The sequence below is a fragment of the Oncorhynchus tshawytscha genome, linkage group LG33 (genome assembly GCF_018296145.1).
Source record: "Oncorhynchus tshawytscha isolate Ot180627B linkage group LG33, Otsh_v2.0, whole genome shotgun sequence".
Classification (NCBI taxonomy): Eukaryota; Metazoa; Chordata; class Actinopteri; order Salmoniformes; family Salmonidae; genus Oncorhynchus; species Oncorhynchus tshawytscha.
Window position 1 is genome coordinate 21,686,347 of NC_056461.1, and position 21,587 is coordinate 21,707,933.

The 21,587-nt window shown below is 43.8% G+C and overlaps 1 protein-coding gene across 3 annotated transcripts; it reads left to right on the top strand.

Annotated features, from left to right (window-relative positions):
- The first annotated feature begins 1,377 nt into the window (after positions 1 to 1,377).
- Positions 1,378 to 17,029, top strand: LOC112230976 (suppressor APC domain-containing protein 2). Of its 3 annotated transcripts, none has more exons than XM_024397428.1 (6): positions 1,378 to 2,444; positions 10,577 to 10,707; positions 12,947 to 13,093; positions 13,299 to 13,403; positions 13,696 to 13,809; positions 14,024 to 17,029. In XM_024397428.1, the coding sequence occupies exons 1-6, from the start codon at positions 1,622 to 1,624 to the stop codon at positions 14,150 to 14,152; spliced, it is 1,449 nt and encodes a 482-aa protein (XP_024253196.1). In that variant the 5' UTR covers positions 1,378 to 1,621; the 3' UTR covers positions 14,153 to 17,029. The 3 variants fall into 3 exon arrangements, with proteins under 3 accessions (XP_024253196.1, XP_024253197.1, XP_024253199.1); XM_024397429.2 differs by having other exon boundaries at positions 1,382 to 2,444; positions 13,699 to 13,809; XM_024397431.2 differs by lacking the exons at positions 1,378 to 2,444; positions 10,577 to 10,707 and adding an exon at positions 10,733 to 11,428.
- Positions 17,030 to 21,587: the final 4,558 nt, after the last annotated feature.

The following is a 21,587-nucleotide window of genomic DNA, read 5'->3' on the forward strand; positions in this document are numbered from 1 at the left end:
GTTCTTTAAACTAGATAAGACACTTTCACGCACTCTCTATCCCTCTCCCTTGTCTTTGTGTTGTGTACATGCGGACAATGCCGTCTCTGTGTGTGTATCTAACCTAAAGTAGAACATAGCCGGCGTAAAAGTGTCTCCATCTCTGAGCCAAGAAAACAGGCGCAATGGATTAATGTCATTGTAGTTAATTGCCACGTTTCTGCGCGGAACTAATTGGAATATTTCCTTAATGAAAACTACAACTCCCTTCAGCCCAGCGTCAAACATAGTTCTTCACTTCTTTCATGAGTGATTTGATTTATCTCGAGAAATGGCGCGTTTGGCAAAGAAAAACCGAACTAAATGGAATTGAAGTAGCCTAACTGAACTGACATCGGTCAATTAGTTGTTTAATAGTCCCTAACCGAACCCCCGAAATGTCGGTTAATCGCTCAGTACTAAAAACAATCCACAACTAGATTTTTTTTAAAGAAGCTAATGATCCTCTGTGGCACAGTCATAACATTTTTGAAATATTTAACTTATATTTGTATAGAAGGGATTTGGCTAATTAGGTTATATACCTTTGGGAATTCGATTTCCTTTACAGAAAGCATTGAGGACTCAATTGCATGACCCTGTGAACCTACCGATCAATAAAAGAGCACCCCTCCCATTGAACAGTCTCTCTCTCTCTCTCTCTCTCTCTCTCTCTCTCTCTCTCAACAATCAATACGTCTGCAATAGTGCTGTGTTTACTGTGTGACAGGATATTAATTTATAGATCATAAATGCATAGCCTGTGATATATATTGCAGTGCAACTAAATGACATCAATTTCAAAGTTGAGGTCAAGGGATAAGATAAGAATTCAAGTCTGAGCAAGCGAGGCTTTAGGATAAAATGGGACTAGAAGACTTGACTTGTGTTATAAGAACCCCTTTTCTAAAGATCTTTTATGATATTTTTGGTAATATGAAGCCATACAAAGCTCTATGTTGAACATTCTGAAAGATACGTTTTCAATGGAATGTAGCTCTGTGATACAATGTTATACAATGTAGGCTATACATTGTGTCACAATGTATCATAAGCATGATACTATGTACAAACATTATAATAAACATATTGTAAAAAAGGCTGCCTCTGTTTTTTTAACAATAAAACCCACATGTAGGGAGGGTAAGGAAACCTATTTCCTCACAAAAAAAAATCCTGCGGGTAGGGTATGAATCCGAGGGTGAATAACGTCCGGCTTTATGAATAACAAAAGCACAACTCAAACTTCTGCCTTCCACAACCTCCAACCAATAAGCTCACGGCAATTCTGACCATGACCAATGGCTGCGTCCCTGGACAAATCTGCGCAGACATTTGAAGGGCGGTCCTGTTGAAAAAGGTATGCTGGAGCCGCAAGACTTGGGAGGGAAAGTTTATGCGAAGGCATAAAGAAAAACTGGTCGGATTTCTAATCTGTTTTGGAGAAATATAGTCTATAAAGACAGGTAGGGTAGGCTACTTATAAACACATTTATTTTTGTATCTCGCGTAAAGTAATAAGACGTTGGTTATAACCACATTATAAGATATATCTTGGTGAGGTTTGATTTTGGCATCATTCAATTCAACGATTGATAACTTCATGGCTTTGATAGAAACTGATACTGATGGTAGCTGCAAATTGAACGGGCCGTCGACAATTTACGGTAGGATTGGCACAAGAAGACAAGGCAAGACAGGCATAACCGGTAAAATGCAGCCCAAAGACACGGAATATTCAACAGATGGGTTACCCAAAGCCTTTTTACACAGTCTGAGGACACTCTTTGACATCCTTGATGATGGGAAGAGAGGATATGTGCACATATCGGAGATTCAGAGTAGATGGCAAGGGGCAGATACTCATGATTTGTCCGGCGGGGTTCTGGAGTGTCTGAGGCTGGTGGCCCCACCTCATGGCTGCCTGACATTTGAGCGCTTCGTGGCGGGGCTGCGATACTCCATGCCGAAAGCGGACAACAACAACCACATAAAGGCTCAGGTTTCCCTGCACCCGAAACAAGCACTTCTGCACTCCAAACGGCACCATATGCCAGCGCAAAAAACTGTCCCGCTCTCTACCTGCTCTGTCGGAACTCTGATTGAAAACAAAGTTCGCCCACTGGGTCCAAGCAATGGGACAAATACGCATCACAAACGCGCGTCCTCACTTCAGAGTCGGTCCAGACATAATGAGGGGAAAACTGGACACCCATCAGTCACCTCGGTCGTAGGGGGTCCCATGCGTTACACCAATACGGGTTATGAGAGAACAGGCAGAAGTTTGGAACGGATAACCATTGTACCCGAAAGCGGTTCATATCGAGCGGATTCGGTTCTGATGGGGAAGCAGACGCATCCACAGAAGAGTCGGGTGAGGTCCACAGAGTCCCTTGCTCTCGAGTCGTCAAGTCTCCAAAAACCGAGTAAGTTTGATTATCAAAGCTCAATCAAATCAGGACCAGTCTTCCATCATCTCTATCCATCCCCCCATCATGTGTATGTATTTTGTTTCTCACTATGCTAAGCGATCAGTAATCGTCCTCAGCAATAAGATCAAGTGGGGTATAAACAGATCAGGGCTATTCTGCTGCCTCAGTCTCATTGACCCAGGTGTGGAGGTAGAGGAGTTGGAAACACAGACACACCCATTACACACATTTCTATACCAGACTGTCATCACTAAACAACTGCAGCACTAGCACCAGGTTCCGACATGTTTAGCATCACATGCTGACTAGGCTAGGTTGAAAAGCATTAAACATGCATGGCAATTTAGCTACCTAGCTTGCTGTTGCTAGCTAATTTGTCCTGCGATATAAACATTGGGTTGTTATTTTACCTGAAATGCATAAAGTCCATTACTCTGACAATGAATCCACAGACAAAAGGGTAAACCGAGTTTGTTTCTAGAAATCTCTCCTCCTTCGGGCTTCTTTTTTTTATTTGGACTTTATACGGCGGTTGGCAACCAACTTTAAGGTGCATTATGAGTGTGGACCTCAGTTCATGTTTCAATCACCCACCGTATATGCTGCTGCTACTCTATTCTTATTTTACTCTTATGAGTATCTATCCTGGTGCCTATATGTACATATCTACCTCAATGACCTCATACCCCTGCACATTGATCTGGTACTGGTACTCCCTGTATATAGCCTCATTATTGTGTATTTTATTCCTATTGTGTTATTATTTGTATTTATTTGTATTTCTTAACTCTGCATAGTTGGGAACGGCCTTGTAAGTAAGCATTTCACGTTAAAGTCTCTCCCTGTTGTATTCGGCGCATGTGTCAAATACAATTATATTTGATTTGTTGACAAATGTCCACATTAAAACAGAGCCCACGACTTGGGGCCACAGCTAGGGGTCAATCCTTCCACACACTCTGGGTTTTTACTAATGGAGGAGCTCAGCTAACATTATTTTGTTATCCTTATTTCAAAGCCCTGGTATGCCTCTCAAATCTCTCTGCTGCAAGTGAAGAGTGTGTAATTGAATAATTGACCTCCAGCTCATCCAGAGTGAGTCACAGATCATGTCTCAAATTCTTCTGGATGCTTAGCCAGAGTTTAGACTGGGCTCTGGGCTCCTCCTATTGGGATCATCAGCCCAATTTCCCTGGTCCTTTCCTGGTCTCGCTCGTTAGACTGACCTGTGTTCACTGAAGTCGGGAAAGCTATGGAGAAAATCCTGCTCTCTCTCTCCTATGTGCACACAGGCACCCCCCCCACGCTACCCACTACTCTCTGTAGAGCCATGGGATTGGAGAGTGTGGTGAATGGCAATGTAATCTCCCCCAGCAAACCCGCTGGATTAGCACAGATTACGTGCAGAGTAATTGAGGCACTGCAGCGGTGAAATCCTGCCCACCCCTGGCCAAGCTACCATTACCCTGCTCTCTCTTCTCTCGCTCTCACTGTGTTCCAAATGGCATCCTATTCCCTACATAGTGCACTACTTGGCCCTGGTCAAAACTAGTGCACTATGTAGGAAATAGAGTGCCATTCGGGATGCAGACTCTTGGGGGATGTCCAAAATCATGGAGAGAGATCACGTCTGCCCGGCTGTGGAACTCATTGAAGAGGCTGATGTGGTATTGGCGTAGGGTAATGTGAAGAGGCTGATGTGGTATTGGAGCAGGGTAATGTGAAGAGGCTGATGTGGTATTGGAGCAGGGTAATGTGAAGAGGCTGATGTGGTATTGGATCAGGGTAATGTGAAGAGGCTGATGTGGTATTGGAGCAGGGTAATGTGAAGAGGCTGATGTGGTATTGGAGCAGGGTAATGTGAAGAGGCTGATGTGGTATTGGATCAGGGTAATGTGAAGAGGCTGATGTGGTATTGGCGTAGGGTAATGTGAAGAGGCTGATGTGGTATTGGATCAGGGTAATGTGAAGAGGCTGATGTGGTATTGGATCAGGGTAATGTGAAGAGGCAGATGTGGTATTGGATCAGGGTATTGTCAAGAGGCTGATGTGGTATTCGAGCAGGGTAATGTGAAGAGGCGGATGTGATATTGGACCAGGGTAATGGGCCAGTGGATGGAGCTGGACTGTGGACTGTTTAATTAAGCTACTGACCCCAATGCTTTAGTGCCCTGCCAAAATTAAGCTGAAAGAAAGGCATAATAACAAGTATCACTTCCCTGGAACACTATGAAGTATTTCCCACACTCTTAACGGCAGCTTCTGGACAACGTCACTGTGTGGGCGACATGACGTCCATGCTATACAATGCTCTAAACACTGAAAAAAGATGAGGACAGATTGAGCATTTTTCATGGTTGCATTGCCTGTTGTTCTATCTCTGTGTATCTGAGCAGTGAACTGTAGGCAGCCACGCAGGCAGGGGAGGCTGTGTGGAAGTGGTTGGACAGAGAGAGCGAGAGAGAGCTTGTCAGAGCTGGCCTTTCCGACCAGTCTGACTGCAAATGACCCATGAGGCGTGAGGAACAACTCACCTCTGGAAAAACTGTCTCTGGAGCCAGAGACCGTTTGGAGAAGCGCAGAGGAGGTGGTGTATGTCTCTTTGTTAACAACAACTTGTCCACAATCTGTAATATTAAGGACATCTCGAGGTTCGGCTCGCCTGAGTTAGAATACCTCATGATAAGCTGTAGACCACATCATTTACCAACAGAGTTTTCATCTTTATTTTACGTAGTTTCTATTTACCACCTCAAGCTGATGCTGGCACTAAGACCGCACTCAACGAGCTGTATAAGGCCAAAAGCAAACAAGAAAATGCTCACCCAGAGTGGCCGGTGACTTTAATTCAAGAAAACTGAAATCACATTTACTCCACACACAGAGTCGCATACAAAGCTCTCCCTCGCCCTCCATTTGGTAAATCTGACCATAACTCTATCCTTCTGATTCCTGCTTAAAAGCAAAAACTCAAACAGGAAGTACCAGTGACATGCTCAATACGGAAGTGCTCTGATGAAGCAGATGCTAAGTTATAGGACTGTTTTGCTAGCACAGACTGGAATATGTTCTGGCATTCATCCGATGGCATTGAGGAGTTTACCACATCAGTCACCTGCTTCATTAATAAATGCATCGATTACTTTGTCCCCTCAGTGACTGTACATACATATCCCAACCAGAAGCCAAAGATTACAGCCAACATCCGCACTGAGCTAAAGGCTAGATCTGCTGGTTTCAATGAGCTAATCCCGCTATGCCCTCCGACGAACCGTTAAACAGGCAAAGTGTCAATACAGGACCAAGATCGAATCCTGCTACACCAGCTCTGATGCTCGTTGGATGTGGCAGGGCTTGCACACTATCATGGATTACAAACGGAAACCCAGCCGTGAGCTGTCCAGTGCCTTCCAGCTAAATACTTTCTATGCGTGCTTCGAGGCTAGCAACGCTGAACTATGCATGAGAGCACCAGCTGTTTCTGGATGACTGTGTGATCACGCTCTCTGTAGCCGATGTGCGTAAGACCTTTAAACAGTTTTACATTCTCAAGGCCGAAGGGCCAGACGGATTACCAGGACACTTAGTGAGACCAGCTGGCAAGTGTCTTCACTGACATTTTCAACCTCTCCCTGACCCAGTCTGTAATACCTACATGTCTCAAGCACACCACCAGTCCCTGTGCACAAGAATGCCAAGGTAACCTGTCTGAATGACTATCGCCCCGTAGCACTCACATGTGTAGCCATGACATTTTTTGAAAGGCTGGTCATGGTCATGGCATCACATCAACACCATCATCCCAGACACCCTGGACCCACTCCAATTAGCATACCACTTCAAAAGATCCACAGATGCCGCAATCGATATTGCACTCCACACTGCCCTTTCCCACCTGAACAAAAGGAACACCTACAGTGGGGCAAAAAAAGTATTTAGTCAGCAAGTTAGTCAGCGCAAGTTCTCCGACTTAAAAAGATGAGAGAGGCCTGTAATTTTCATCATAGGTACACTTCAACTATGACAGACAAAATGAGAAAAAAAATACAGAAAATCACATTGTAGGATTTTTAATGAATTTATTTGCAAATTATGGTGGAGAATAAGTATTTGGTCAATAACAAAAATTTATCTCAATACTTTGTTATATACCCTTTGTTGGCAATGACAGAGGTCAAATGTTTTCTGTAAGTCTTCAAGGTTTTCACACACTGTTGCTGGTATTTTGGCCCATTCCTCCATGCAGATCTCTTCTAGAGCAGTGATGTTTTGGGGCTGTTGCTGGGCAACACGGACTTTCAACTCCCTCCAAATATTTTTAGACTGGCTAGGCCACTCCAGGACCTTGAAATGCTTCTTACGAAGCCACTCCTTCGTTGCCTGGGCGGTGTGTTTGGGATCATTGTCATGCTGAAAGACCCAGCCACGTTTCATCTTCAATGCCCTTGCTGATGGAAGGAGGCTTTCACTCAAAATCTCACGATACATGGCCCCATTCATTCTTTCCTTTACACGGATCAGTCGTCCTGGTCCCTTTGCAGAAAAACAGCCCCAAAGCCTGATGTTTCCACCCCCATGCTTCACAGTAGGTATGGTGTTCTTTGGATGCAACTCAGCATTCTTTGTCCTCCAAACACGACGAGTTGAGTTTTTACCAAAAAGTTATATTTTGGTTTCATCTGACCATATGACATTCTCCCAATCTTCTTCTGGATCATCCAAATGCTCTCTAGCAAACTTCAGACGGGCCTGGACATGTACTGGCTTAAGCAGGGGGACACGTCTGGCACTGCAGGATTTGAGTCCCTGGCGGCGTAGTGTGTTACTGATGGTAGGCTTTGTTACTTTGGTCCCAACTTTCTGCAGGTCATTCACTAGGTCCCCCCGTGTGGTTCTGGGATTTTTGCTCACCGTTTTTGCTCACCGTGCTCATCATTTTGACCCCACGGGGTGAGATCTTGCGTGGAGCCCCAGATCGAGGGAGATTATCAGTGGTCTTGCATGTCTTCCATTTCCTAATAATTGCTCCCACAGTTGATTTCTTCAAACCAAGCTGCTTACCTATTGCAGATTCAGTCTTCGCAGCCTGGTGCAGGTCTACAATTTTGTTTCTGGTGTCCTTTGACAGCTCTTTGGTCTTGGCCATAGTGGAGTTTGGAGTGTGACTGTTTGAGGTTGTGGACAGGTGTCTTTTATACTGATAACAAGTTCAAACAGGTGCCATTAATACAGGTAACGAGTGGAGGACAGAGGAGTCTCTTAAAGAAGAAGTTACAGGTCTGTGAGAGCCAGAAATCTTGCTTGTTTGTAGGTGACCAAATACTTATTTTCCACCATAATTTGCAAATAAATTCATAAAAAAATCCTACAATGTGATTTATTTATTTTTTCTCTAATTTAGTCTGTCATAGTTGAAGTGTACCTATGATGAACATTACAGGCCTCTCTCATCTTTTTAAGTGGGAGAACTTGCACAATTGGTGGCTGACTAAATACTTTTTTGCCCCACTGTATGTGAGAATGCAGTTCATTGAATACAGCTCTGTGATCAACACCATTGTGCCCTTCAAGCTCATCGCTAATCTAACGATGCTGGGATTAAACACCTCCCTCTACAACTGAATCCTTCCTGACGGGCCACCCCCAGGTGGTTAAGGTAGGCAACAACAACTACGCCACGCTGACCTTCAACACAGGGGCCCCTCAGGGGTGTGTTCTTAGTCCCCTCCTGTACTCCCTGTTCACCCACGACTCCAACACCATCATTAAATTTGCAGACGACACAGCCTGATCACTGACGACGATGAGACAGCCTACAGGGAGGAGGTCAGAGACCTGGCAGTGTGGTGGCAGGACAATAACCTCTCCCTCAACGTCAGCAAGACAAGGGAGCTGATTGTGGACTACAGGAAACGGAGGACCGAGCATGCCCCCATCAACATCAAAGGGTCTGTTGTGGAACAGGTTGAGAGCTTCAAGTTCCTTGGTACCCACATCAATAAGGAATTATCATGGTCCACACACATCAACCCAGTCATGAAGAGGGCACTGCAACGCCTCGTCACCCTCATAAGGCTGAAAAGATTCTGCATGTGCCCTCAGATCCTCAAAAAGTTCTACAGCTGCAGCATTGAGAGCATCTTGACATCAGACGCACGGCGCTACAGAGGGTAGTGCGTACCGCCTAATACATAACTGGGGCCGAGCTCCCTGCCACCCGGGACCTTTATACCAGGTGGTGTCAGAGGAAGACCCTAAAAATTGTCAAAGACTCCAGCCACACAAGTCATAGACTGTTCTCTCTGCTACCACACGGCAATGGTACCGATGCACCAAGTCTGGAACAAACAGGACCCTGAACAGCTTCTCCCCCCGAGCCACAAGACTGCTAAATAGTTAGTTAAATAGTTCCCCAATACCTACCAGGACTATCTGTAGTGACCCTTTTTGCACTAACTCTTTTGACTCATCACATGCACTGCTGCTACTATTTATTATGTATCCTGTTGCCTAGTCACTTTATCCCTACCTATATGTACATATCTACCTCAATTACCTCGTACCCCTGCACATCAACTCTGTACTGGTATCCCATGTATATAGGCAAGTTATCATTACTCATTGTATATTTATTCCTTGCGTTATTATTTTTACATTTATTCTTTTTTGTTATTATGTTAAATGTTTTCAACAACAAAAAAGTAGAAATGGCCATTAGGCTCTCTTTCAATTAGCAATGCTGTTTCAAGGCATGCAAATGAGGCTTACCTACACTGGTAAACAGTATCCTCTTTGGGTGCCACAGTCCAACTTGACGATTATCTAGAGCCACTAAACTAGGTGCTCTGCATATTTCCCTCCACCTCTCTGAACCCCGCATACTCCTGCCCTCAAGGAACTATCTCCAGTTACCGATTAACAGGATTTCTGGAAGTCCGGATACAACATGGAAACGTGTCATGTTTTCTCTGCTCTGTTATCAACTATCACCTGAACTGTTTTTATATACATAAGTTCTTACATTTTATTCTCATCTTCTCCCAGAATTGTAATTTATCCCCATTCAATACAACCCAACCAGATAGGGTTGATAAGGTTAGCAGGGAGGGAGGGTAGCGCCCTCGTGTGGTCACCAAAGGCACTGCAGGGTTTACAGATTTCACTATTCTGAGTAGTGGCCTCTCCCCTTTCTCTCTCTCTCTCTCTCTCTGTGTCTCTTTCTCTCTCATGTTCTCCCTCGTTCACTCACTCACTCACTCACTCACTCACTCACTCACTCACTCACTCACTCACTCACTCACTCATAGACTGTTCTCTCTGCTACCGAATGGCAAGCAGTAGTGATGCACCAAGTCTCGAACCAACAGGATCCTGAACAACGTTTACCCCCAAGCCATGGGACTGCTAAATAGTTAACCAAATAGCTACCCAGACTGCATTGGCCATTTTTGCACCAACTCATTTGATTCATCACTTACTGTATGCTGCTGCTGCTACTCTGTTTATTATCTATTCTGTTGCCTAGTCACTTTACCCCTGCCTATAGGTACATAGTACCTCAATTACCTCCTAGTCCTGTACATCGACTTGGTACCTAATGTATATAGCCAAGTTATCATTGCTCATTTTGTGTTTGTTCCTCGTTATTTTTAAAATAATTTTTCAAAATGTTCTCTGCATTGTTGGGAAGAGCCCGTAAGTAAGCATTTCACTGTTAGTCTACACTTGTTGTTTATGTGAAAGCAAATTACAATTTGATTTGATTTGGGGTGGGGTTTTGGTGACAATGTCTCTTTTGGTTGTTGGCTGGGGGACAGTTCAGTTCTATCATAGATGGAAACCGTGATGCACTGAACACAACAGAGTGAGTCACAACTTCTCTCTGATGTTCATGTCCATCGAGCTCTATGTATTTGATACTAACATTATAGAAGTGAAACAAGTTTGTTCTTCCTCACAGCAAATGGGTATGTTTACATTTTATGTATTAATTATCCAGTTACCCAAAGCATAGTTGTACTAACCAGACAGTTGATACCTGTGTTCCAGACAAGACCTGGAAGTCAGTTGGTGAAATCATCAAAAAATCTTTCTGACCACCCATTCCTGTCCAATTTCTGGTCCAGGTATTGTGGAGGCTGGGTTACCGAGGTCCCAGAGTGAGTCAGCCACGGGATTCACTGTCTCCAGACGCCATGGGCGGAGCCGAGATGAGCAGAGACGCCACACCATCACCAACGGGGTGGATTATGGAATGGTACTTACGCCCGCTAACACACACACACTGTTGCATTATGCACAGTTTTCAGAGAGGCAGTCAAACAACCATGTTCTCACTGCCAGTGAAAACAGGTATTTTGTGACCCACAGACAACGTGAAAGTGGTCTCATACTGGTGTTCAGTGATATGGTTGGTGTTAGGGGTCAGTTCAACTTTTTATCTAGAGTGGGGGTGAGGTGGAGAACAGTTTCATGGATAAACAGGCCTATCTGCTCTGTGCAGACTGCAACTGCTGTAGGTCACTTTGTTTCTATTGGCCAACACCCACCATTAACTCCCCCATTCAACCCCTCTCCCTACACCCCTCCCACCTTTCACTCAGTCCAGCCCCTCTCCCCCTGTGGCCCTCCCAATCTCCTGCCCCCTTCCCATGCCTCCTCTCACCCTCTTTTTCTCTCTTTCTATCCCCCTGCCTCCAGTTTCTCTCTGAGCCCTACTTTATCCCCCTCTCTATGTCTTCTCCTCTCCTTCCACTCGTTCTCTGTGTGAAGTCGTAGAGGGAGCTGCTCCCCCCTCCCCCCTCTGGCCGCCTGTCCTCATTGTAATGAGCCGGGTCGGGCCCAGGGGCCTGGAAGCAGGGGATTCGCTTGGCCCACCCGGCCCAGCCTGGACAGCTGTCTGGGCAGCCTACACCACTGTCTTCATCCCTCTCAGCAGCAGTCTGTACAGCAGCAAGGCGCTGCACTTTTTCCTCGGGGTGAGTGAGAACAACTAGAGGAGAGAGGTCAGGAAAGAGAAGTAAAAACGGAGTCTTGTTTGGTCATTGAGCTGTTTCCATGTATGTGTATGTCTATTACACACTTGCAGATGTGTGTTGAGCAGTGTCAAAATGTAACTATGGAGTTATGAGCAGAGTCAGGGAGAGATAACTGTTTGTCAACTAATTGAATATTTAACAGTTCTGTGTCTGCGGTTGATGTGTTGTTGAAGCTAGTGGAAAGGACCAGTTTCAGTTGGTGTCTTGTTGATAACCAGTAAACTCCTAGTTGTAATGTTTGTTCCTCTGGCCCTAGCAGGTGTATGGTAGTTTGTACTGTTTGGAGCTGTTGTGTAGATTATCCTGATGCTCATGATTTTGTACTTTGTGATTTTAGATACAACAACATCAGCTGTGTCATGCCGTTGTAGTACGCTTTGTCATTTTAACATTTACATTCAAGTCATTTAGCAGACGCTCTTATCCATAGCGACTTACAGGAGCAATTACGGTTAGGTGCCTTGCTCAAGGGCACATCGTCGGCTCGGGGATTCACTCCACAGAGCTCTCAGTGACGCTGTTAACCGCGAGGCCACCTGCAGCCCTGGTGATGTTAGCTTTGTCAGCCAGCTCTCCCCTCCCGTACCCCCCTCTCCCCTCTGCAACTTTTCCTCCCCCTGTTCTGTGTTCTCTCCCCTCTTTACAGAGCAGATTTTCCCTGCCTGTGGCCCACCACACAAACACAGCCTGACACTCTGGGTCACGCTTCATTCCAGCCACAACCCCACCCCCACCCCCAACCTCTCTTTCATCCCTCGCTCTCCTCTCCTCTGTTTGCAGCTCCCATTCATCCCAGCATGGCCAGAGCTGAAAGGGGAAATGTGTTTAGTATGCAGTGATGGCACAAGAGGTTTACCCTGGCTAATTACAGTCCAGATCAGATAACAACAACGACAGGATCAGTAGACTTTGACAATACTGGTTGGTTTGGCCACCGCATTATGTCATTGGGAACTAGGCCTTTGTACAGACATGGTTTTCCCAACGGTGATAGTGTATAGAGAGGGTGGCTGAATGCCAGGAATGGGGCCTGTGCTGTGGTACTGGAGGATAGGATGGTCAGCAGAACTCTATGCTGTCTACCTGTCACTGGGACAGGACGACCTGTTGTAGTGGCTACTGTTTTCCCATTCTTAGGTCTCTGCATGGTTGCCATGGCGCCGGGCTGATCGCTGCTCTTAACATTGTCTCTCCTGTTGAGATCAGGGTACCACTCCGGCACAATTGGCCCGGTGCCATTGTCTCAGAACAAAAGCGGCAGTCAAATGTGCAAATAGAAGGGTGCAGATTTCCCAAGTCACCCAAAACAACATAACCATCATAAATATTGACATGCAAGCTTTGTTTGGGGCTCAGGATGAGTATAAGCTTGAGGGGACAGGTTTGCCAAATGACTTCAGGTAAGTGACCCATATTGACGATGCCAGTAAGAGAGAAGTTGTTCCCCCCTCCCTCCAGCTGAAGCAGATGAAGGAGTTGGAGCAGGAGAAGGACTCTCTGCTGGCCGGTCTGGGCGTGGTGGAGCGGGCTAGAGAGTGGTACCAGACTCAGATCCACAACGTCACCGAGAGACAGAGACACGTGGGCCAAAGCAACCACTGCACGGTAATGACTGTTCAGTAGGCAACAAACAGACGGAAAAATAACTGAAACAGGGAGGGACTACTATTGAGGTTCAATAAGAAACGCTCCTTTTCATACCCTAATGAACATGACCCAAGGCATGTATACAATTTAGTAGGAATGGATGATACAGTGTATGAATTATCTGAAACTGTCCAGTTCTTACTCTCTTTCTCTCTCCCACCAGGATTCCTTCGCAGAATCCCAGAATCAAAGTCACAGGAATGTTCTGCTTCCCAAGCTGCAGGAAGTCAACCGTTGCCTTAATGACCTAATTTCCTGCTCTGGAGCGGTGCGTCTTGAAATAAGACACCTTACCTGACTGTGTCTAACTGAGCGTCCTCACTGCTCTTAAAATGGGGGATGGTTGTCTCATATGACCGTGTCATTTCTAAGGTCATATTGAATTCCACGGCAATTTTGAAGGGACTTATTTTCCTCTTACTGGAGTCCTCCCAGTGGCAATTAGATGTTGAGAGGTAGTTCTACGTTTTAGAAACAGAGTATAGTCAAGCCTAAACACTAGAGTCGTTACTGAAACATGGTAATTCATGGGGAATAATCTTTCTTTCTCTCCCTCTTAGCAGTCTTTCCCATCCTCCAGCTCCCAGCCCACAGTGATCTCCTCCAGCTTCCACCCTCCTGCCCCCCCACAAGCCATTCAGAGACTAAAGGACCAGAACCGCCTTCTCACCCAGGTAAACTGAACATATCATGTCGATGTATTGTAAATGTCCAGATTTCCTGAACACCTCACCACTGTCCCTTTATGATGGTCTGACCTCTACCTATGTCTTCTCCCTGCTGCACTGGACACTGTGTGTAAACTCCTTTAATGCACAATAAAGGCTTGTTTAAACTCAAAACCATCTTCCCCCCTGTCCATGTCTCTCGTCCTCCATCCCGGTGCAGGAGGTGACAGATAAGGGTAAGCGCATCACTCAGCTGGAGCAGGAGAAGTCTGCTCTGATCAAACAGCTGTTTGAGGCTCGCGCCCGGAGCACGCATGACAGCAGCACCATGGACTCCACCTTCATCTGAATACAGACACCATAATACAACCACACTGGGCTCCAGCTCTATCTGACCCCCCCCCCCGCACACACACACACAGTCACAACAAGACAACTGTATCAGCTGTACCACTCCTACTGGATTCCACACTCAACTCACCACTTCTGTGATGAAAGCACCTTGAACTTTTTACCCCGCATTGTACCACTCCCTTTGGATCTCCCCAACTGACCACTCCACTTAAAATGGCCTGCACACTAATCTGGGCCGGCCACTCCTTGAGGGGAGGGACCCCCGAGTCAACCCTCCTATAATACAGTCAGCCTCACCCACTGGGCAAAAATCCAGGAACACCACAGTCTTACCACTCCTAACTGGGGCCTTCCCAGGATTCCACTCCCACTTGATCACTCCAAGGATCTACTGTGATGCACTAGGATTCCTACCTTATTGGACCAGCCTTTATGTTTACCCTCCCTCACATCACAGTATATCCTATGTGATTGGACATCATGGACTACATTTAAAACCACTACAGGGAGCTACAGGATCCATCCCTGCCAATCACCATGACAACAGCTGCTGTACAAAATACATTTGTTAGAGGGACTTCCGGACCGATACACACACCACACTAAAAATGTAGATTTTTTTTAAATGAAAAAGTTGATGTGCTGTGATCTACCATTCCAACACAATGTTGTTACCCATTTCATCCAGAGACTTTGATCCCGGTCACACATTGGTCAATATTTCTCCCCTTCTATTCCAATACACCCAGTTGCGTACCTCAAACCTTCATTGAAATGGTTGATATGATGAGAAGCTGAGCTCTCCTGACCTGGAGGGCACAATGACTGTGCAGCATCTCATTTATGTCTCTCTAAGTGTCCTTTAAGTGACGCACTAGTATATATAGCCTATTGCCCACCATTTTAGAAGCAGAGCAGCGTGTAAATGTCACATTTTGTTTCCCTTAAAGTGAATGTATATTGAGAACACCAAAAGGTCCTACAAGCCAAGGGGATCGAGTAGTGGAGAGGGTAAGAGAGAGGTTTGCATGTAGAAGAGACTTGAAGATGAGAAGGATTGGTATATATTGAATGTGCATTGAGCCCTGGTCCTCAGCGGCAGTGTGACCACTGGAGCAGGGCGTGGCTCAGAGAAGAGGGTTGTTGTGTTGGCTAGTGGAATTAAAGTGAGTCCTTGGTTAATAGGCCTCTAATGTAATGATTCATGCAAGACTGGTTTTATCGTGCCACTTCTCCTCTGTGGTGTCCTGGAGCCTTTGTGTAGAAAAAAAGAGAAAAAAAAGAATGTGATCCCACTTTCTGTTCGTCCTGTACTAACATGGTATGTGACTTGGTTCCCTGAGAGGTGAACACCAAGCAAAGGTGCAACCGCTCTTTACTGCTGTTCTTCATAATGGTCCCACTAATCCAGGATAATAAACCACATGGTCGACAGGGGCCGCTCAGTCTTGAACCCCCTTTTAAACTGAGAAAATGTTTTTTTTTTTTTTGTGGCTGTAGATTGCTATGTAACGCAGCTATGTGATGATGTTGCAGTGCAACTTGAATTAGGTACTGTCGTGATGTCTGCATACCAATACTCTGCTGTGACTGACTGCCTGTGACTGACTCTGTTTGATTGTATGGCTTTGGTCTCGTTATCTCGCTGCACATGAGTATATGCCACCCTATCATTTCCTATTTCAATTGAAGTATTCAAACTTGACTGTAAAATAAACACCAAAAGGTGCCAATACGGTCATACTATCGATCAGCCACCTTTTCATCTATTTTGTGGTGTTTTACCTTGTGATTAATTTAGCCTTGCTTTTTCATTCCGTTGTATTCCAGGGTTGATCCAGATGAGGGTCATCAGTAGTAGGGTGGTTTTAAGATGTTAAATTAGCATCTTGTTGAACAAAGTTGACTTGATTTAGAAAGCAGTCACCTCTATGCAGGTGGATGTAATGGGTCAGGATGTTGACTGAACAGCTTTTGGGTGCAGGGTGCCTCCAAGTCCTGTTTTTCAACCAGAATCTTACAAACTCTGGGTTGCAGACTGAGTAGGTTAATTGACGTTTATGAACATTGATAACGAAATTCTCATAACAGCATGGCACAGTTGGGGGCTTATAAAGTACGTAGGACCTGTTAATTTACTCCTAAATAAACTCTCCAACCTCTTTTCCAGTATAGCAGATATTTAGAAAGTGAAGGAAAATATAAATAATTCTTACTTTGGTTAAAAAAAGGTTTATACAGACAGCACACTGGGCAAATATTTCACATTTGGATTCATAGTTGATTTGATGTTGTCAGCAAACATGAATTCAATTTAAAAATCAACCAAACAGTAAAACCCTCTTGTTGATTTGTGGTTGAAACCAGTGTTGAATTTAAACCATTTCTGCAACATCAATCAAAGCGCCATATTTGACGCGGTGTTTACGTTGTGGGGAACAACAATGTGCGGGGGTGTCTAACTGTTGATACACAAACGTCTCAATGAGAAAGTGTGTAAGAGGACAGGTATTCGAGGACGTATGTAGCTTTGTCTTGAACCAGGCTTCCCTAAAACAGGTGTGACAACAATGTGATTTTGGAGGTATGGCAACGCAGGACTAGATGGCGGGTAGTAGTGCTCATGTGTGGAGAGAAAGAAGACTGTCTTGTTTATCTGGATAGAATTACTGATACATTTGCATCTGATACTCTTTCTTCCTCTTCTTTTGTAAAACTCTTTTTGTTGGTGGCTGCCAGTAAATAGCACCGTTAAATAATCACACACATATAATAGCGCTTAACTAGTTGACTGTTTTTTTTTCTCCAATTTGTTCTTTCTGATCAAATAAAAAAGCAACCCGTGCCAAGTTGATGGACAGGTTGAAATGAATAACTTTTGATTGAGTGTGTTATTGTAAAGATGGATGGACAGAGTGTAACTGACCAGAGATGGTAAATGATCTGTGCAACAATGAGAAATATTACCCATGTATCTCTTCCAGACTACTAGAAGCTACATAGTCTATTCTCAGATAGAGAATCTTTGTGTCTTCCGTTGAGAGATAATATAACTGGCATTAGGCTTCTCTGACAGATCAATGATTGCCATTGTATTTAATTAGGTGGACAATGCCTCACAGATAACCGTCAGACTAGGAAATGCCCTAGTACGATATCAGTATGACATAATTCATCCAATATTCAATTTGGATTTCATTAGTTAAGATCCAACGGAGACGATTTTAATAAGTAATATAATTCTGTTTGGCCTGAACATACATCTTAGACTTTATTGGGATTGGTATAATGACTACTGTATGTCTTTCAAATGTTTTAGAAATGGTGAGAGTGTGGGGTTTATTCATGAGACATTAGGATGTGACCATTGAGCAAGTTGAGGAAGCTAAACTCCTAGGTATAACATTGGATGGTCAATTATCATGGTCAAGTCATATTGACAGAGTTGTTGTGACGATGGGGAGGGGTCTGGCTGTTATAAAAAAAATATGCTCTGTGGTTTTTTTTTTTTACACAAAAATCAACTGTACTAGTTGTTCAGGCTCTGGTCTTGTCCCATCTTGATCACTATCCGGATATGTGAAGCAAAGAAAGACCTAGCAAAGTCGCAGCTTGTCCTTCACTGCACATGCAGAACTATCATCAACGACATGCATGCCAGTCCTTCCTGGTTGAGAGTTGACGAGAGATTAACTGCTTCTCTTCTAGTTTTTATGAGAAATATTACTGTGATGAAAATTCCAAATAACATTCAGCTCAGACACCCATACATACCCCACAAGACATGTCACCAGGGGTCTCTTCACAGTCCCCAAATCCAAAACAAATTCACGGCAACGCACAGTATTAAACAGAGCCATGATCACATTGAACTCCCTTCCATCTTCTATTACTTAAGCAAAAGCAAAATGACCTTTGAAAGTGTATAAAACAACATCTCATGGCACAAGAGGGACTGTGAAATGACAAACACACGCACACCCAGACACACTATCACACGTTATTCTTTAGTTGTATTGCTTGTATATCATTGTATTTTAAAATTGTGTGACTGTTCTTGTTCATCAGTGTTTTGTTACTGGTCGTGTTTTATGTTTTTGTGTGGACCCCAGGAAGAATAGCTGCTGCTTTGGCAAAACCTAATGGGGATACTAATAAAAGCTAATGTGGATCCGAATGAATTTGATTATATATCTAATATCCATAAACAAATGAATCAACTTATGTCATTCACTTTTTCCATTACACTACATTTCACCAGCTTCAGAAACAATAAAAACAACAGAAATACGAACGACACAAAGAAACATTCCTAATTAATTGCAATTCTTTTTAGACTCCACTGATTCCCCTTTGAATCATTAACTCCCACTAATTAAATGAGCACCCAAAGCAACAACAGCTAAGCATGTTGAGTCAGAGACCCCAAGGGAAGTTTCCCTCTGCACGTCATCTCTCTCTCTCTCTCTCTCAGAGACTAACTAAACAGAATGGCAAAACCATCCCATGGGCATCATGTCATCTGCATGACTGACTTTGCATGGTGGGGATGTGACTTTCACACAAGATACTGTCTGTGGGATAGGAGAAGCATGCAAACAATGTCTGGCATAATGTGCTCTTCAATTATGTGTCACTGTGACTTCAGGTAGTCACTTCTCTCTGAGGTATCCAAGAGAAGGGGATTTACAGTAAGTCAACTGAATGGCATCTCCTTTTAAACCTATCAGTTTCATTGCTGGCATTTTCAGCCAAATTGGTAATCTAATGAAAGTTTCCTGAAACACATAAGTGAAATGACAAGGAAATGACACGTAACTAAATCAGAATGGTATATTTCAAATGTACATGACATTTCAATTGAGACATTTAAATGAACTTTGGTTTGATCTTATGTCTGCAGTTGCATGATAAAAACAGAACCCTTGTCTTGTGGCTGGAGGTGGTGCTCAGAGCCCAGGGCTGAATGTGGCACGCATCTGAGAATCTTGCCTTATATGAGCAAAATATGTCCTGTGTGAGCATAGCACTAATGTAAACACAACCTTGTATTCAGTCACACAATGAAAGAACCTGGGTTGTTTCGACAGATGCTGTGGGGAATTGTAACCATTATAACCAAGATAAAACACTCAAAGTTATACAGATGTGTGTGTGGATAGATTTCAATAACCATGTTTGCCCAAACAAATCAGACATACAAATGAGTAAACAAATAAGGTGACTCCTTCTGGACTGGATCTAGCCGTGTTGATTGACTTTCACTGTAGGAGAAGCGTAGTCATATATTCTAAAGACAACAAGCAATATCTGATGTCACAGTGAAGTGCAATCTAATTCCAATTTGTAATTGAAAAAGGTTTCCTTCACTTGTGTCGATGTCTTTATTCATCTTCCTTTCTGTTCCTTCATAATGGAATGAAAATGAAGAAAGAACACTCTGAGCTCTGTGATGTGAGAGGTCATCTGAAAGGTCAAACAACCTCTTTATGAGATCAGTTTCTGACATTCAGAGTATTAGGGATCTTCTTGCCATCTGTACAGAGAACAGACCAAAGACACCGTGTAGGCTGTGTCTCAACGACAGTGGAATACCTCAGTAAAAAAATAAAGATAAAACATTTGTAGTTTTATAACTAATCTCATTCAACACATTTTGCCATGAGGCTGAGAGAAAATATATATAAAGCTACACTATATATACAAAAGTATGTGGACACCCCTTCAAATGAGTGAATATGGCTATTTCAGCCACACCCGTTGCTGACAGGTGTATAAAATCGAGCACACAGCCATGCAATCTCCATAGAGAAACATTGGCAGTAGAATGGCCTTACTGAAGAGCTCAGTGACTTTCAACGTGTCACCATCATAGGATGCCACCTTTCCAACAAGTCAGTTTGTCAAATTTCTGCCCTGCTAGAGCTGCCCCGGTCAAATGTAAGTGCTGTTATTGTGAAGTGAAGTTGTGTTCTATTCATGTGCTTTTCTAATAACCGTTTTCTGTGCTCATGTAAGTGACTGACTGAAGGAATCCTCACTATCAGTAGCTGCAATGTGGCAGTACGCCTTGACCTTTGTTTTGAGAACCGAAAGATCTCAGTTTCAAGGTCTCAGCTTGGAGAGAAGAAGCCTCGTGAGCTATTGGTCTGTCAAATGTTATGAACCAGTATTGGTCGGGCACATGAATTAAACAAAAACGGTAATGATGAATTCATTATGCTAAATCATGCAAATATAACTTGTCTTATATACGGCTGTACACAGACAAGCTAGGCTAGGCCCCTTAATTCCAGTGAAGGGAACTCTTAACCCTACATCATACAATGACATTCTAGACGATTCTGTGCTTCCAACTTTGTGGCAGTAGTTTGGGGAAGGCCCTTTCCTGTTTCAGCATGACAATGCCCCGTGCACAAAGCGAAGCAATACAGAAATTGTTTGTTGAGATCAGTGTGTGACCTGCACAGAGCCCTGATCTCAACCCCATTGAACAACTTTGGGATGAACTGGAATGCCCAACATCAGTGCCCGACCTCACTAATGCTCTTGTGGCTGAATGGAAGCAAGTCCCCACAGCAATGTTCTAACATCTAGTGGAAAGCCTTATTCAATATCAGACAACTCTATTCTGGAATCAAGCAAGCAGATTTATTTCTTAAGTCATGTTGAAGTTCAGTGACTAAAGGAAGAGGAAGATGCTAATGGGATATGTTGTTTTATTACAAAGCATGATGACCATTTATTTATTTTTTTCTGTTTATACTGACTGTATTATTACTTAAACTCTGTGTGTGTTTTGTTTTTCTTTTGAGTGGCAGCTCACTGGTAAATGTTATATAAACTGAATATATTAATTCAAATGGATATTGTACCTGTAATTTCATATTTTCATGTGTATCTGAGCTATTGGCGTTCAAGCAGGCAGAAATTCAGCCGGTATGATGCAGCACAGTGATAAAAAGTCTCTCACTAGCACTGGATGTTAATAGGAATTTAAATCGTGAAAACGTCTATCACACGTCAGTTTTCAGTACTGGCCGATGTCATAACTCAGGCGGATGTCTTCTCTCGAATGAGCCATTGAGCATTTTTTTGTGTGATATTCATTCCTTGAGAAATGTGTAATTTAATGGAGGGTCTAGCACATTTGTCCTATTTGTCTGCCTCTTTCATCCAGGATGCATTGCCATAGAGGACCACAAATACAAATTCCATCTAGATACCGTTGCCCTAGAGCACACAAAAAACGATACATACCTCGGCCTAAACATCAGCGCCACAAGTAACTTCCACAAAGATTTGAACGATCTGAGAGACAAGGCAAGAAGGGCCTTCTATGCCATCAAACGGAACATAAAATTCAACATACCAATTAGGATCTGGCTTAAAATTCTTCACTCGGTTATAGAACCCATTGCCCTTTATGG

Bases quoted from the DNA above. Each gene is read 5' to 3' on its own strand.
- LOC112230976 (XM_024397428.1), top strand. From the start codon at position 1,622: ATGGCTTTGATAGAAACTGATACTGATGGTAGCTGCAAATTGAACGGG. The intron at 13,094-13,298 runs GTAATGACTGTT...CTCTCCCACCAG, and splicing joins GCCAAAGCAACCACTGCACG to GATTCCTTCGCAGAATCCCA. The intron at 13,404-13,695 runs GTGCGTCTTGAA...TCTCCCTCTTAG, and splicing joins TAATTTCCTGCTCTGGAGCG to CAGTCTTTCCCATCCTCCAG.